This window comes from Micropterus salmoides, unplaced genomic scaffold (assembly GCF_014851395.1).
Source record: "Micropterus salmoides isolate LMB-PRFRI ecotype aquatic unplaced genomic scaffold, ASM1485139v1 Ms_hic_scaffold_7, whole genome shotgun sequence".
Classification (NCBI taxonomy): domain Eukaryota; kingdom Metazoa; phylum Chordata; class Actinopteri; order Centrarchiformes; family Centrarchidae; genus Micropterus; species Micropterus salmoides.
In genome coordinates this window covers 32286296-32302743 of record NW_024044459.1, presented here as the reverse complement: position 1 = coordinate 32302743, position 16448 = coordinate 32286296, and the positions used below count along the sequence as shown (strand labels likewise).

Below are 16448 nucleotides of genomic sequence, written 5' to 3'. Positions count from 1 at the left end.
TTATATGACCAACACCTGTATATACTCACTCAGCAGTGGTGGGCCAACACAGAAAGGGATGTTCTTGATTTACCACTGATACGTTAATGACTGCTAACAATTTTATTGATGAGAAATATATTACATGACAATGAATGAAGTTGGTGTGACAGTGGGTGAATTTTGAGGCAGCAAAACTTCACCAAAACTCAGTACTTTTTGCCTGCATCTGTTCAACTAACAAGTTTACTATGCCTGTGATTCTTTAATTAATATTGCCACTTGGACAACTTTTCATAAAGCAGTTATAGGGGACCATAGCTAGTAGTCGCTTTATGGCGTAGTAGCTGTAGCTGCTTCACAATGACTACTTTTAATTTAGCCATTACCGGAATGGCTGCGCTGCTGTTAAAGGAAATAATGTGGCTTGCCCACCACTGCTGCATTGATTTATTAAAGTAAACAAATGAAACCTCTGTGACCAGTGAAACCTACCAGTAAAGGTGTCCCAAACCTCTCCATAAAGTTAAAATTCACACAGCACAGTCCAAAAATATGTACACACTGTATACATATTTTTAAAATGCACTGCAAGCACTAATGATAATAATACATAACAGTATGGGCACAGTGTAAATTATTTTTTTTTAAGCATGACACAGTAAATCAAGTTAATTTAAATCCAAAACAGCATCACAAGCATGCAGCATAACCTTGCACATTTCATAAAGACAACACTAATATAAGCACATTAGATAAAAGCACAAACAAAACAGCTATTGGTGTTTAAGTTTGTCTTTTGATGTTAGTTGAAACCACCTGGAATCCTTTAGCCACTGTGAAAACAAAATTTCCTGTCCTTTACTGAGTCCTCCCCGAAATGGTCTTACCGTGAGATGTGGCTGTAGTAGTTGCAGTAGTGACAGGGGACTTGCCCCTGGTCTGGGCTGACTGGCTGGTGGTGGAAGCAGAGGTGCTGGTAACAGGAGAGCTCGTTGGAGGACGCTGGCCTGCTGCACCTGTGATGGCAGCCAGACGACCTTCTGGCTTTGTCCCATACTGCACCGGCTGGAACAATCTAATCAGGAAAAATGCAATGATCACGTTGTTTCAACGACAGATTATCAATATTAGGTTTACATTGTAGAACTATTTGACCATCAACGATGCATGTTACTTGACTGACCTCATGGGTTTTATTGGGCATGGCTTGGGTCGTGCCGGTGGATCTGGACCAGTGTAGATCTCCTCTATGAGCTGCTGAGTGACCTTCAGTTTGGGTACAGTCTCTTCAGTCTGATACCGAGTCAGTTTGTTCTCGTTGTTGATCAGATCAAAAATGGACATATTTGCAATCTACGAGGATAAGATAAAAGACAACAGCAGAAGGGGATCAATTCAAACAGATTCTTTTTCTAATAATCACATTGTAACAAAAAACGATATTCAACATGCACTAAGTTCAAAATCACGAAGAAGGAATTACACAATATTAAAAAATGAAATGATAGGCAGGGTCTAAACTAGAAAGCAGAGAGCAAACAAATAGAATATTAGGTTCTAAAAGGGAGGACAGCGTATAAAGCAAAGAACAAACAAATGATTACCTTTATTATCATCAATTAGTGGATTAACTTTTTTATTCAATTCATCATTTGGTCTTAAGAAGTTCTTATTCGTCCAATGATACTAATAAACCATGGTATCTATTTCATGGATTCATTTTCTGTTAATCACCAAACATTAATCCTCTGTAGCACTTTGTAGCATGTTCAGGGTGCTTGCCAACAGGGTTGGGGAGTAATGGATTACATGTAACGGCGTTACGTAAACAGGATACAAAAAAAGTGTATTCCGTTACAGTACAGAAAAAACAGACGTAATCAGATTACAGGTACATTTTGTAAAATTGGGTATTACTTTAAGCAGAAAGATTCCATGAAACAGAAAACGCAGTGCTATTTGCCTCCGTATGTTTTTTATATACAGGCTATACAGTATGTGTTTCTGTAAAAACACAAAGCTAGGGAGGGACGTGTCTCTGACATTGATTGACGTTTACAGTCGCCAGTAGTGCCGAATGTGTGTTCACACCACCTCTCAGTCATGTAGACTCTGTGAGGACTGGTTTCAGCTCTCAGTGAGTGAACACGGCAGCTGGACCGGGACCGAGTACAGCCTCCGAGACCGACAGAGGCCAGTTTGACCCCGGGAATACAGTCCTGACATGGTCTTCTTGCCGTGTTTGGCTCTTGGCACCCGGGGCTGAGTGAGCTAATAGAACTGGTAGCAGCACGGCTAACGGACTGAGCTACCTAGCCACAGATGCAGGTGATAAGCTACGGTTAGCGGTTAAGCAAAAAGTAAAGTTATCCACCGGGAAGCTCTGCGTAAGTCATCTCAATACTGGAATCCCCGTTGGTCTCTGAGGCTGTGTTCGGTCCTGTTCATGCCGTGTTCACTGGGAGGCTGCTGAGCAAGGTTTCATTGGCCGCTCACCCAGCTCTCGTTCCCAATCAGGCGCCGCACCTCTCCATTCCCTGCTGGCCTCCCCGCCCCTGTTCTAAAAACCTTCAGTGCTTGCGTAAATGTGTAAACACCTTACAGTCTATGGTAAACACTAACACACCCCCTATGCTCCGAGCTCCCAGAGCTAATTTGACCAGTGATTGCACAACTAACTGAGCTAACAGCTGCTAGTTAGCTGTTAACTAACTTCAGCAACAAGTAAAGCTATCTGTCCATCAGAAAACTCTGTGAATCACAGAGTTGAGGCAGAGCAGCCGGGGGACATCAGAGAGAAAACTAGAAAAATATTTTCTCCATATTGCTAATATTTCTCCATCTAATATGATCCAGTTTCACCAAAACCAGTGAAAAAAGTTTTTTTTGTACAGTAATTAGTGCAAATGCATCATTTTGAGAAATCTTTTCATCGGACGCTAAATTAATACAATAAGTGCAAAATGAGTCATCAACATTTTAAAATGCTTTTCCAAATGACCAACTCTTAAATATCATCAAGATTACCAACGAAACACATTTTTGATGGGCCAGTTAATGCCATAGTGCAAAGCATATCATAAAAAAATTCAAACATGGGTTTTGATTTCATGGGAAGGGAATATTTTGTACATGTTTCTCAAAAAAATACACTGAGCAGACAACGCATCAATGTCTTCATTTGCCTATTTGGCATTGAAGTAATCCAAAAGTGGTTACATTACTTTTATTTTGTGGTACTTGGATTACATTACTGATTACATTTTCTACCAAGTAATTTGTAATTGTTCCAGATTCCATTTTTAAAGTAAAGTACGTCGTAAACACATAATCTTTGAATGAAGACAGTTGGCAATCAAGTGTATACCTTGCTTGAGTCATTCTGAAGAGCTCCCAGCACCAGTGATGGGATGCTGTATTGGAGAGAGGAGCAAAAGTAGGAACTGCTGTTCTCTCTGGGTGCCACCAGCTCAGGGTGGTTACACACTCGCTGTAACTGCATCAAGACCTGAAGCACGCTGACAAAATGACCTGTCTTCAGCGCCTCCTGAGCTCTAGGGGATCACACCCAGATAGAAGACATAATTACAAAAACAGAACAAATGAAAGAAGCAGCAAACATCATAAAACATTTACACCATGACACATTAGCCCCCCCATAGAATAGATAATAAAAGGTCTTTCCCAGTAAACATGAATGTGTTAAGCTAATTTGGACTGTCGCACGGCCATAAAACATATTGTAATTAAGATTAAACTGCTGTCAAGTGATTAATTGTATATTTCCATTTCATTTCATTTCCTTATTTAAAATATAATGTGTTAATGTCTTGAAACTCCAGTATCCATGTCTTATGTTGATGAAGCCAAATTCATCCGCAGTGAAATGATCAACTATTGCTCTCAGTGCCAGGGAAAACCCTACTTTGATATCACAATATAATGATCCATGTGGTGCAAATAACTCACCCTGGTTGAGTGAGGATATCCTCGTAAAGGCTCTTCTGTCTGCCGGAGAGACGGCACTTTAGGATGTGCTCATACTTCTTGGGCAGCTGTTTCTCCACGTCCCTTTTGGAGCGCCTCAGGATGAAAGGTTGGATCATCTACGGGTGAAGATTCAAAGGAGTTCATATTGAATGTTTATTTAAGGACTGCAGGGGAGGTGAATCAATCAAGTTTCTGAATTTTAATGTGGCACATTAATACCCACCCTGTGCAGGCGGATGACCAGTTTGTGGCAGTAGTCCTGGTTCTGGTCTGTGCCTGCCTTAACAGGGAAGTCAGAGTAGGCCCTGGTGATTCCTGGCAAAAGGAAGTGGATCATGGTCCAGAGCTCCTTTAGAGTATTCTGTAGAGGAGTGTTGATGAGGAGAATCCTCTGCTCACTGGAAGACGCACAGAAACATCTCATTTAATCAGTCAAATGAGACATGTAGTGCAGAAACATCTGGTAGAATTTTAAAAGTGATTTTATAGAGAAAGTCAAAAATCCCTGACATGGAAATTATCTCATCAGTGAAATAATTTGCTCTATACTACTCGAACATATGCACATGTGTATCTGTTACTCCCCAACAACTCTTAATGTATGATCTTGACTGAATTAACAAACCTGAAAAATTTTAATCATGATTCTGAATAAACTGGATTTAATGACATATTTATAATCTAGCTTACCTTCTGAGAGCAAAAATTGTTTCCCAGTGTTTCTCAGTCATGTTTTTGATGAGCTGCACCTCGTCCAGGACTAGGTGCCTCCACCTTCTCCTTAGAAAATGGCTCTGGTCTTTCATCAGCAGCTTGTAGGATGTCACACATACGTGGAAGCTGTTGGCTTCCGCCCACCACTGTAGATCAACGATCAGATGATATGTTATCAGATTTACAGCCGTTTGTTGTGGGGAAAAAATGACCTTCTACATTGAGTAATGTCTTCAATATGCGCTGTTTAAATACAGCAAAAACTACCATTCTCTTAAATCTGCGCTCTCTTCTGTTGCCAAGGTACAGGAGGATCTTAAGGCCAGGACACCAGCGCTTGAACTCCACCTCCCAATTTAGCAACTTGCTCGTCCTTACTACAATAAGGTGGGGTCCCCAGATGCCTGTGGACAAAAACAGACCATTTCTTTATGACATTCAAAACAACAACAACAACAACAAAACAACTTCCACTATTAAAAAAATCATGTATATCTTTGAACAGACGCATACCCTCTTGGCCAGCTAAGTGGGCCATGTAAGCCACTGTCTGTACGGTCTTGCCAAGGCCTGTCTCATCTGCTAGAATGCCATTGAGGTGTTTCTTGTGAAGGTTTACCAGCCAGTCCACACCAATTTGCTGATACTCTCGCAGCGACCCATGCAGTAGAAAAGGAGGTGGGCTGCGGGTCTAGTAATATAAATGAACAGTTATAATAATGATAAAAGGCATATTTCTCTTTTGTGTGTTTGTGTGTGAGTGTCTTACTGAGGAAGTTGTCCTGAAGCTACCCTTGGGCAAGATGAGCTCTGTGGCAGCAGCCACTTCAGCTATGTCTTTGGCAGGCTTCCCATCAGAGTTGGAGGAAGAGGCTTTGTCAGGACTACGGTACTGGTCCACACTAAGCAGGGAGTCAATCAACACTGCCTCAGGTGGACTGCCTGCAGGACACCGCATTTCTGGAAAATACAATAATTGACAGCTTTAAAGTCGCATCATTCACAACAATTAGCTAACGGGTTTGTGGATGAACATGACGACTTGATTTATTTAAAATACAAAAGTCACCTTCAGTCTCATCCAGATCCTCTTCATCGCTGTGTCGGCTCGGCTGAGGCCACTCGAAGCTATCAACGTAGGCTCCAGCGTATTGCTTCATCAAAGCATCCAGAGGCATCTCAGCTAAAAGTAAAATACAAAACTGTTTGATTAAGCAATACAGAGTCGAAGACAATTAATTCTGGTACTTAAATGGTATATTAAATTATTTGTAATGTGTTCAGAAAAGAAAATGATAAAGTGCCCGAGAACATTTTCGTAGTATAAATGCCAAATGTGTTTATCTCACGAATTAATAATTCAACATTATGACCAACAGTAGTGAACAGCAGGTTGCCTGCAACCTTGCAATAACATAATTAACATGTTACATTATTTCCCACACTTTCTGTATATACACTGAACAAAATTATAAACGCAACACTTGTGTTGTTGCCCCCATTCATTATGAGCTGAACTAAAAGATCTGAAGCTGATGACACATGGGGCAACTTGCTGGGCAATGTTGCTAGCGGCAAGTCCGACTACGTTTGGAATGGATAATGGCGGTGCGGGTGGCGGAAGGGGATTACGGTAGTATTCTTTACTCATTACCATTGACGGCAACGTTGCCCTGCACGATTGCTCTAAAAGTTAGTGATGTGTCAGTCTGTATCGAGGCTTCAAAGCATGTGTCAAGTAACGCAGGATGATTTTTGTAAAGCGCATATCGAGGCTTGTGTTGATGACGTTCGAAGCCTCGCGAGCCGGCTGTACCTGACCGATTCAGGAGATGCTTTGCAGGTTTGGCGTGCGATTCGAAAGGAGCAGCAAAATGCAATGGACCCACTTCAACATTTAGTGGACTTTTGAACTTGAAATTGAACACAATTAGATTTTATCTACAGCTCATTTTAAATGACTAAAAAAGTTTATCAACTTATGTAAGAATTGCTTTGATCAAATAACTTCAAAAATTGTGCTTTGGTAAGAATTAAACTCTTACCCCATATTACACTAATAATTATTTTCTAAAGCAGGTAAAATCATCTCCAAAAAAGAAACCGCCTGAAGCACTGTGGAAGTGTTATTTTTAAATAAAGACAAATAAAATGTTGTCTCTATTATCTAAAGTCACAAATCAAGTTATCATAACCCTCTCCCTTGTTTCCACTTTCCTTTTGACTGTCATTGTATCATAAAGACAGACACCTTATTAAAAAGCTAATCAGTCATGTATTGGCATCACAAACATCATTCATTAATTTATTCAATTCAAAGCTTCACACACCAAAGCCAAAGCTGACAGTGACTGTGTCACCCTGTCTCCAAACCACGTTTTGTCAAGAAAACACACGTGAAATGTGAAACGGGAAATCACGCGAACCTACACACAAAACAGCTGTTTGTTATTATAAAGATTACAATTATAAAGACAGAGAGAGCAGGAGGTGAGTAAAAAGTGTTTTGCGGTGAAAAAGTAGCTGCCTGCTCTGCCAACTGCCTGCTCTCATTGGCTGGATGTGGATGATGAGTCGGCCATTTCCTCCAGATATTTGGCATGCTGGATGGCAGACGTCGGCGATATGTCAGAAATGTGTCCTGAAGCCGTTCTGATGCGTTGTTGAGTAGTTCACACAGAACAACTGGCGACCGCCGATCAACTGCTGAATCACTCCCGATCGCCAGACTCGCCGAGCAGCAAATTGGGCTAAAAATCGTGTAGTGTGAACTAGGCTTCAATCTGGTTCCGGTGCTGAACTTATCCACGTTTCAAATTCAAAATTAAATTTTTTTAAGAAGCACCTGTATATAGCAATTTTCAGTTCAGATAAGGTCACTCTAGGCAAATGCATAATGTATTACAGCGTAATGGAAGGTTATTAAAAAATTTAACCCCCCCCCCCAAATAAATAAAATCCTGCCTCTCCACATACACAAAGAAGTAAAATAAATAAGTACCATCTTTGGCAAGGTCAACCAACTCTGATTTGTGGTCGGCTTCCCCCTCCATGGCCTCCTGTTCCTCTATGGTGCTTTCCTCATCTTGGACTACAAGAAAAGACAGTGATATAATGAAAAGCTGTAATCATTTTGCAGAGTAAAGGAAACTGTACAACAAAAACTGTACAGATGGTGAACTGAACATCCATGTTATTGTATTTTTGCCACATGAACCTCAATAGTTTGACACATACCGTCTTCATCAACCAAGGACGAACTTGATTTTCTTTTTTTGGTTGAAGTTGCCGCCTCCTATAAAATATTTTTTTTAAATGAATTGAATGCAATAGGTGCATTTGCATCATAATTCATTAAGAGTGTTGAAGCAGCACCTACCTCTTTATCAGCTTTCACTCCTGTTGACTGACCAGGTACTGTAACACAAGTAATTAAAGTTCAATACAAAACAATCTGGTTATTAGTAAAGTAGTTACGGGTGAGGTAGATCTACACAGTTGAGCTTGGAACCAGATCCACTTGAAGGGAAAGTCAAAGCTCATGATATAGAAGAAACATGTTGTGTTTTATATTTTGTAGCTGCTCAGTGGGACGTACCTTTGGCTGAGGCTTTTTGTAAGCGGAGTGCTTTAAGCCTCTTCTCATAAATTTCAAACTGGAGTTTGATTTCCACAACCTGACAGAATAAAACAACTCATTCAGACTGGTAAAAACACTGTTATCATTCATAAATCATGACAAGGTTTCATGATTAGAAAAAACAAATAAATAAATATATAACCTGTTCAATGTTTGACCAGAAGAATTCCACTTCTCTGGCAATTGTGCTGGCAATGTGACGAAGATGAATTTCCCTTTCTTTCTTTGACCTCTCTTCACTTTTCTTCTGCTCTTGATGGTAACGAGCACACGTGCGAACAAGCTGTAGCAGAGACACATGAGACAGTTTGCCTTTCAGAAAGACATCAGTTTCTGCAGTGAGTCCCCCGTTTGTTGTGCAATGTGTAATTTCACATTTCTCCCTGTGAATTATTCTCTGCCCAGGGCTCTACAGTGCGACCATTTTGCTTGCATATGCCCCTAAAAATCAATACGTGCCAACCGGAAAAATGATTTCCGAACACAACTTGTGAGTAAAGTCACAGCCTGGGTGGGGCGGGACATAAAAAAGTTTGACGTGCTACAGTGAACTTTCAAATGTTGAACTCCTTCTGCATGAATGGTTCTGATTGTTGATGAGATATTAGCATTAACAAATTAAGTGACAATGTAATTGAAAACAACTCAAAAACATGGTACTGCTGTTTTGTCCAACTGGAATTAATATTATACTGGAAGTGGGGTCGGTGCGTGTGTTCACTCACACAGACTTCACTCGGTTAAAACTTGAAATGACGTAACAAGTCGCGGTGGATATTTTACAAGCACAGACCAGGTAAACGTAAAGCAACATCGAACACAGAGTGCAGATGTTGGTTTCGGCTGTTTGAGTTTCTTTGATAGGCTGCTTCATTAACAAGCAAGCGGCTCACCTCCTGCCGTGATAACGGATCGCGGGTGGAAAAATATAGAAAAAAAATTGTAACGCGTTAACGTGCCCAGCCCTAATAATTAATGTATTAACATACTAACAGTATACTATTAGATTAAAATTATACTTTTTATATAATGTTATAATATTACACTCATTTAAACTAGTTTCTCCTCCATGTTGTGAAAGATGCAGATTTCCACTGCACAGGACGCCAGTGTGTCAGTATGTGCTCCTTCTAGCCTCCTCCTGAGAGCAACACATTCCCCTGGCTGTGTGTTACATCTGTTTTACTAAAGTTATCGTAATACTGTTCATTAGCCTTGTTTACAGGTGTGGTGTGTGTTGTGTGGGTGCTGCTGGTGTATCGTGAATCTGTCCCTGGTTCAAAAACTACACAAGCACCAATCAATATTTACTATACTAATTTTTCGCTGTGCTTTTTTCAATTTTTTCATTTAGCACATGTGCTCCTTTGGAAAAAGGTTAGCGTAGAGCCCTCCTGCCATACCTTCTTAGCAGCAGCCTCTTTCCATCTTCTCTCCTGGGCAAAGTCAGCTGCCATCCACTGCATCTCCTCCAGGAGGTAGTCCCAGTGAGACTTTGGACGTGAGGCTTCTACAAGCTTGGGGAGCCTACTGGCTGACCACTGGCCCTCCTTCCTTAGCTCAGAGATGCGTTGATGCACTTGACTCTCCTGGGAAATAGAAACAGCATGTGATATCAGAATAGAAATCAACAATCTTCATTCTAGTTTCAGATGCTCCAATAAAGAGATTATTGAAATTATTGAGCACTCGCTGTCGATTATTCTTATTTATCAAAAGCCATTATAAATGACTATGAGGAAGTGGAAAAGCTACTTTCAAGAAACAATACAGACAGTATTCATTGGATACATGTATTTAAGGCATTTAAAAAGGCACGGTTCATTCAGGCCAAGATCATAAGCAGAACTTACCAGTTTGGCCTGCTCAACTTGCTTATCTTGAGAACCCTCCTGTGAGGACTGCATGGTCGCACTTTGTCCAAAGGCACCAATTTTGACCGTGGATATGCCATTGGTTCCAGTCAATTTGGACTGGGTGCTTGGGTTTATGTTTGAGCCATGAGGCCGGAGTGGACTTGCTGTATGAGGGGTTGGAACAGAATTGGGAACTGAGAGAGGAGCAGGAGACATGGACGTCATGGATATTGAGTTGGTCATAATCCTCTGAACTGGCTGGTTTGACTCTGTACCAGGGCGAGCAAGTGCCACCGTCTATGAAGAAGGGAGAAAATAATATTCTTAATATGACAATTTGCAGTCTCACTATTTAGTCACAAGCATACATGAAAACTTTTTTTGTTTCAGGTGCACTGACCGCTTGTCCTGACTGTAATATAGCCTGGGATTGTGGTTGCTGGGGCTGCAACTGGAGATGAAGACCTGGCTGCATCTGCTGCTGCAGTTGGGCCTGGAGTTGTGTGTGGGGGTTTTGTGTGGCCAGAACAGGCCCACCTGCCTGCACCTTCAACTGTGCCTGGAGCTGACCGCCGAGCTGAGCTGTGTTCTCCACTAACTGAGCCTGCTGAGAGAGAGTCATGGAAAGGCCTGCCATAGAGAGGGCACCTTGGGGCAACCTGCCAGGCAGCTGGGGAGGAGGGGTGTGTAAGCTCGCTGCATTCTGCACTGGAGGTCCTTTGGATGGGTCGTATTGTTGCTGGTTCTGCTTCTGTCCTGCAATCTGGACCGCTTGAGGAGTAGGCGGCATCCCGCCTGTACACATAGTAACCAAATTATAGGACAAACAAGTAGTACAGAAAGCAACACAAAAGACAGTAAAAATCAAGTTGCCAATCTATTCAGCTGAAGTGAAGTGTTTTGTAAATGTCTTTTTGTACTCATGCTAGAATAAAAAAATATATTTGAGAGACCCCTTTAAACAAGTTATATATTTTCAAGCTAATAAGTAGATAATGAAACAGTACTTTTAAATTCTAAATGACTGTTTGAGCTTCAGCTATTAGAGATCCTCAGAACCTTGCCTTAATGAACTAGATGTACTGTATGAATCAACAGTAGTGTACTACTTCCTGATGATCAGAGCGGAAACTAATGAAAGTCATACAGCAAAATGGTTACGGAAGAAATGAAATCAATGTGAGAATCTACATGTCTCTCAAATAAAATACTACTTTGATTAATGCAAAACCAAAACATTGTATTTCAAATGTTGAGAGAATGTGGTTAAAAACATCAAAAATTATACATGCAATAAGAGAGGTTTTTAGAGAGGACAAATACAAATGTTACAAAGGAAAATGAAAAAAAAAAACCTTTTGAAAATAAAGAGACAGGGAGAAGAAAGGGGAAATAAAAATATAGAGCGGACACGCACAAAAACACCATATGTTTGGCATGCATGAAGCGATGTCATTCTAGCAGTAACCAAGGCATCTGGATGCCTCACATAGCGACAAAGCACAGAGGTGAGCACAAGGACACACATGGGGTCTTGCAGACAGCAGGCCTGAGCGGAGCTGTGCACACTAAAGCAGCGCCTGCCTTACCTCCCTGCACGTCACACCACCTTGCCTAGACGCCATCAACACCTGGCCCTGACACACCCACACCACCACAATCGCAAAAACCTGTGCCCGCGAACGCAACTCCTCCACATGATTCCCCTCCTACTTAGACTGAGGGAAAGAAGCCAAGTCAGAACAAAATGCCATGAAATAACATGGAAGGAAATCAACTAAATGTGAACATGAGATAAATAAAGACACTCTTGAAGATGTGTATGAATTTAAGATTGATGATTTTGAATCCCTGTTGATGATGCAAGGACGGACAATCGAACAGGGAAAGACTTGTGAAGGAATGACAATGGGAAACCAAAAAGAAGCATGACACGTGGATTCATAAAATGGGAAAACAAGCAAAACCCCTTGGAAATGAATTTATTCCCACAGGGTTCCCACTTTCTGTGATCCACCTCCAAATTAGATGAAAATCCATCAGCACGGGAAGGTCTGTCCAAATAAAGATGACTAACAGGAACAAACTTCAAAAAAGATAAGATGGATAACAACGGGTGATCACTAGTTAAAACAAAAAAGGAAAATCATAAGACATGGCATCTTCCCATTGAGTGGCTACTCTTCTTCAGACTTGTTCAGGATTGTCTTCTTCCCCATTTATCCTGACAGAGAGAGCTGGTGCTGGTACAGCTAAGCCTGAACTTCCTGTGGACTGCTGAGAAATCCAGCAGAGGGATGAAGATCTGTTTGTTGATGCTGCTTGAAGTTTGTTTGTAGAAGATGAATGTTGTGATTCCCTTTTTTAAATCTCCTTAGTTTGAGGAAGGTGGTACGTCCAGCAGCATCGAACAGAACACAGAACTGCCTGGTAGTAGCACTCCTACCTTGCGCAGTTGGCATAAGCTGCTGGAGTGGAACGCCAGGTGATCCTAAAGGACCTACACCAGGATGCTGGAAAATCAGCCCATGGCGACCAACGTCAATCCGGGACCTCTTAGCCTGATCTGGGATTTAAAACACACAATACCCTCATAACGCAAAACAAAAGCACTAGGCACAGAGCAATGATCTTCTGAAGACCTTACAGGTCACCTCTCCTTCCTCGGGTTTTCAACACAGAGCGCTAGTAGAGGATGCCAAATATCTAAAAGCAGAAGCAATTAGAGGGAGAAAAGAAAACAAACAGAAAACAAAGCAAACGGGGAGGAAACAAAGCAACATAAGAGAGACAGGAGTCTACGATCCTTGTCCTACCTGCTTGCACCATAGCCTGTTGCCTCTTGAAGGCATCCATGTCTCCAGGGTTTGTCATGGTCCCAGCAGCAGCCCCTTGGTGTCCCTGCAAAAACAACCTCTCAAAGAATTAGTGGGGGATTTCCTCTTACAAAAGATTCTCAACAGAATTCACAATTTCATTGTAACAAGTGTTGCCTCTATCACCTGAAACTGCTGCTGGACAGAGAACGCTGCAGAAACATTGGGAGGAAGCTGTGTTGCTATGGCAACCGGTGTCACTGCTTGGCCATCCTTTCCAGTAACAACCTTTACCTGAAAAAGCCGCAAATTTGAAAGAGGAACAATATGCATTGGATGAAATGAATGTACAGTAATCTAATTGTAAAGTCCTACTTGATCTTACACCAAGAGCCAGACAATATAATACCTCATCATTAATGACCTCAGACTGTTCTTCTTCCTCCTCTTCATCTTCAAGGTCCAAATCATTCTGTCTCAAGTAAGTATACAAGGGAACACAGGGCTTCTTCTTAAAAGCTAGGTAGTCCATCATGTTCCCTTGGAGGTGCTGCAGAAAGAAAAGCTCAATCAGGTATTCTTTGAACACTTCTTTCAGGCTCTCCATCCTCTTGGTGTGGTGCTCCAAGCACTGTTTTCTCAGCTGGGCAATCTCTGGAGTAGAAGGAGCAATTTCCTCCAACTTCTTGGGAACTTGCTTCTTCATAGTGCCCATAGCCATGCTGGTGGGTGCAAGAGGATTGTTGGGCATCCCTTGGGGTGGACTGGTGAGGGATGGGCTAGATGGTGGAATGGAGGAGGGTATACTGAATGATGCTGTGGTTCCTACTCCAGGTACCACACCCTGCTGCGACTTCTCAAATATCATAGGGCGTGCCAGCTGTCCTTGAATTATACTGCTGATCTGTGGAGGTAGGTTGGAAGTGGTGATGTGACCAGGGCTGGCCAGATTGGGGAGAGCAGTACTGGTGGCTACTGGACTTGGAGGTGCAAGGTGGTGGATGGTGCCTCCAGTTTGTGAGTGAGGCTGAGAGAGTCGGCGTTCCCTCACAGAGCCTGGTGCTCCTGGAGAGGCCAGCTGTACCTGGGTAGGTGTGGCAGGAGCAATCTGGGCCAGTCCTGTCCCCTCCTGGTAAACAAAGTGGCCACTTCCCGATGGATTTCCTAAACTGATTTGTCGCACCAACATACCAGCTTCAACAAATCGTGTTGGACTCTGTCCACACACACCCAGTGCTGTTGCAGGTGCTCCTGGCCTTGTCACACCTTGCAAAGGTACTGGGCTATGCTGGGTGGGACTTTGGGGTTGCATGGGCTGGGGTACAGGCGAGGTGACTTGGATGTAGGAGGATGGAGCGTGCTCAAACCTCCACTGAGGTGTGGTATGCTGGAAGCCAGGGGATGCTGGGTTCTGGATGGGGAGTGGGGTTAGGGTGATCTGCTGGTTACCAGCCACCATCTGTCCCACATTTTGTAAAGTGATGTTCATGTTCTGGCCAGTGACAGGGCTCCGACTCATGATTATCTGATAATTGGGCGACTGGGGAGCTGAAGGGCTGGCAGCAGAGGAAAATGTGGTCACAGGAGATTGAGGGTGGTTAACTGTAGCTTGCTGCTGTGTAACTGCCATGGTGGGCTGCTGCTGCTGCTCCTCTGCTTCAGATCCACTGACAGACTTGGATCTCTGGAGCTGTCGTTGCATGTTCTGTGATCCACTTCCATGGTGCATTGCGTGACACTGTTACTATGTCTAACCACAATAATCTGTGGGAAAGGCACAGCAAAGCACAAAAATAAGTGAGTTTTAACTACTGATCGTGACCCTTTAATATCTCTGGATGTATTAGGTCATTGCAAATTAATGAGCAGCGGTGCTTTGTGGAAATACTGGATTTTTTTCAGATGATTTTACATCAATGTGCTGATATTAATGATGATTGTTTTGATGATGATTTACTGGATTCACCTAAAACAGACATTCCCCTGTGGTTATTTTATCTACAAATGATTTCTTAATTGATTTAACAGAAAACTAATATGTATTTTTATATATATCTTAATATCTTATTACATACATTGTGACAGAGGAATTTCTCCACATCTCCCACTCTTTCTCTTAAACCCTATACATTCCCAATTTTAAATTCACATACACACACACCAACATGTCGAAATACATTTATACCAAGTAATCCTGAAACATAGAGGGCAGCTGCTGGGTAGTACACTTCATGACAGACAGCTGGCAGATCAAATCACAATGTGATTATTAGGTACAGAGCTGGTGTGTTAATGGCAACACAGGTAAGGGCTGTCAACGCCTGAAACACACACCTTCCCCAATGTAAGAGGTTAACAGGACATATTTAACGTAATACAACGTTAGCTACAATCATCTTCACACCTGCACAGTGAGCGCCACATAATCTACAGCTATATGGCCAGATACACATTGACCTGTAATGGAAATGATGGGGTTGATCTAGTCTCATCTAACGTTACGCTGTGAATCAACCATCTTAAACAAAGGCGATATAACGTTACCGATACAGGTGATGCTGATTTGCACCGTTACTTTAGGCCTATATTAACGTTACAGTAAATTACAGCGTTGAGAAATTCTCGAGTTTGTTGTAACGTTAGACGAAGTTCCTCGTTTTTACACAATAACGACATTATAATTACAACCAAAATTACCTACACACAGCAGTATTTCCAGAGTACTGGCTTAAATTGTCATTGTTTGTTACGACGTTAACGTTAGGTCCCATTTCCATTTTCGCTCCGATGCGTAACGTTAGCTAGCGCAACTTAGCTAGCTAGCTAGTAGCAATTGTCAAAATAATAAAGCGTGGGTGTAGGGTTGGGTAATAAATTTAGGCAACGTAGATTACAAATATTATACTGTAACATATGCGATACTGATTTCTGTGCTATTTGAGCAATTACAAGTACCCTTGCTACGGGACGCGTGCTAGCACATGCTAATGATGTTAGCTTGTTATTGCTAGCAGGCCAGCTGCTAATGAATAAATAAATGTTATCACCTCAGCGGGGTTACTTACAGGGAATGCGCCTTCTGTAGTAGTTTCATAAATCCTAAGTCATATTTACAGTAAATCACATGCTGTAACAAATGTTACTCCGCGAAAAAATAAAATCTCGATATTGCTAGCGGCTATTTAATGTTTTGGAGCTAATTTCATTCACCAACATGGCGACTGCCACAACCTTTTGTGTAACCCGGAGGTCGTTCAGTCTCCAGGAAGCAGTATTACCATGAATCGACGGTGTTGTTTACCTGCTGTAGATTTTTAGCAAAAGAGAAATATTTAAGTCAAAACTTTTCAAAGGGCCTATTTTTTTTGTAGTTATTGCTTATAAACATATAAATGCACAAATCAGATACATTATTTTGATCTTGGAAATCAGGAGAAGGTATAACGGTTA

At 41.8% G+C, this 16448-nt stretch overlaps 1 protein-coding gene across 5 annotated transcripts in view; it reads right to left on the bottom strand.

The window, feature by feature from the left end:
* Positions 1 to 16235, bottom strand: part of ep400 (E1A binding protein p400) — a 39910-nt gene extending 23675 nt beyond the window's left edge. For 4 of the 5 annotated variants that reach the window (XM_038704074.1, XM_038704077.1, XM_038704075.1 and 1 more), the window contains exons 1-22: positions 16064 to 16235; positions 13408 to 14762; positions 13185 to 13292; positions 12999 to 13083; positions 10583 to 10977; positions 10180 to 10479; positions 9730 to 9915; positions 8469 to 8609; positions 8285 to 8363; positions 8066 to 8103; positions 7924 to 7981; positions 7688 to 7777; positions 5756 to 5869; positions 5456 to 5646; positions 5200 to 5377; positions 4954 to 5090; positions 4663 to 4832; positions 4196 to 4370; positions 3952 to 4088; positions 3350 to 3536; positions 1166 to 1335; positions 870 to 1057 (exon numbers count right to left, since the gene is read on the bottom strand). In XM_038704074.1, the coding sequence (XP_038560002.1) occupies positions 870 to 1057; positions 1166 to 1335; positions 3350 to 3536; positions 3952 to 4088; positions 4196 to 4370; positions 4663 to 4832; positions 4954 to 5090; positions 5200 to 5377; positions 5456 to 5646; positions 5756 to 5869; positions 7688 to 7777; positions 7924 to 7981; positions 8066 to 8103; positions 8285 to 8363; positions 8469 to 8609; positions 9730 to 9915; positions 10180 to 10479; positions 10583 to 10977; positions 12999 to 13083; positions 13185 to 13292; positions 13408 to 14727 (4447 nt within the window). In that variant the 5' untranslated portion in view covers positions 14728 to 14762; positions 16064 to 16235. The remainder of the gene's footprint in view (positions 1 to 869; positions 1058 to 1165; positions 1336 to 3349; positions 3537 to 3951; positions 4089 to 4195; positions 4371 to 4662; positions 4833 to 4953; positions 5091 to 5199; positions 5378 to 5455; positions 5647 to 5755; positions 5870 to 7687; positions 7778 to 7923; positions 7982 to 8065; positions 8104 to 8284; positions 8364 to 8468; positions 8610 to 9729; positions 9916 to 10179; positions 10480 to 10582; positions 10978 to 12998; positions 13084 to 13184; positions 13293 to 13407; positions 14763 to 16063) is intronic. The other variant, XM_038704079.1, reaches the window with a different exon arrangement.
* Positions 16236 to 16448: the final 213 nt, after the last annotated feature.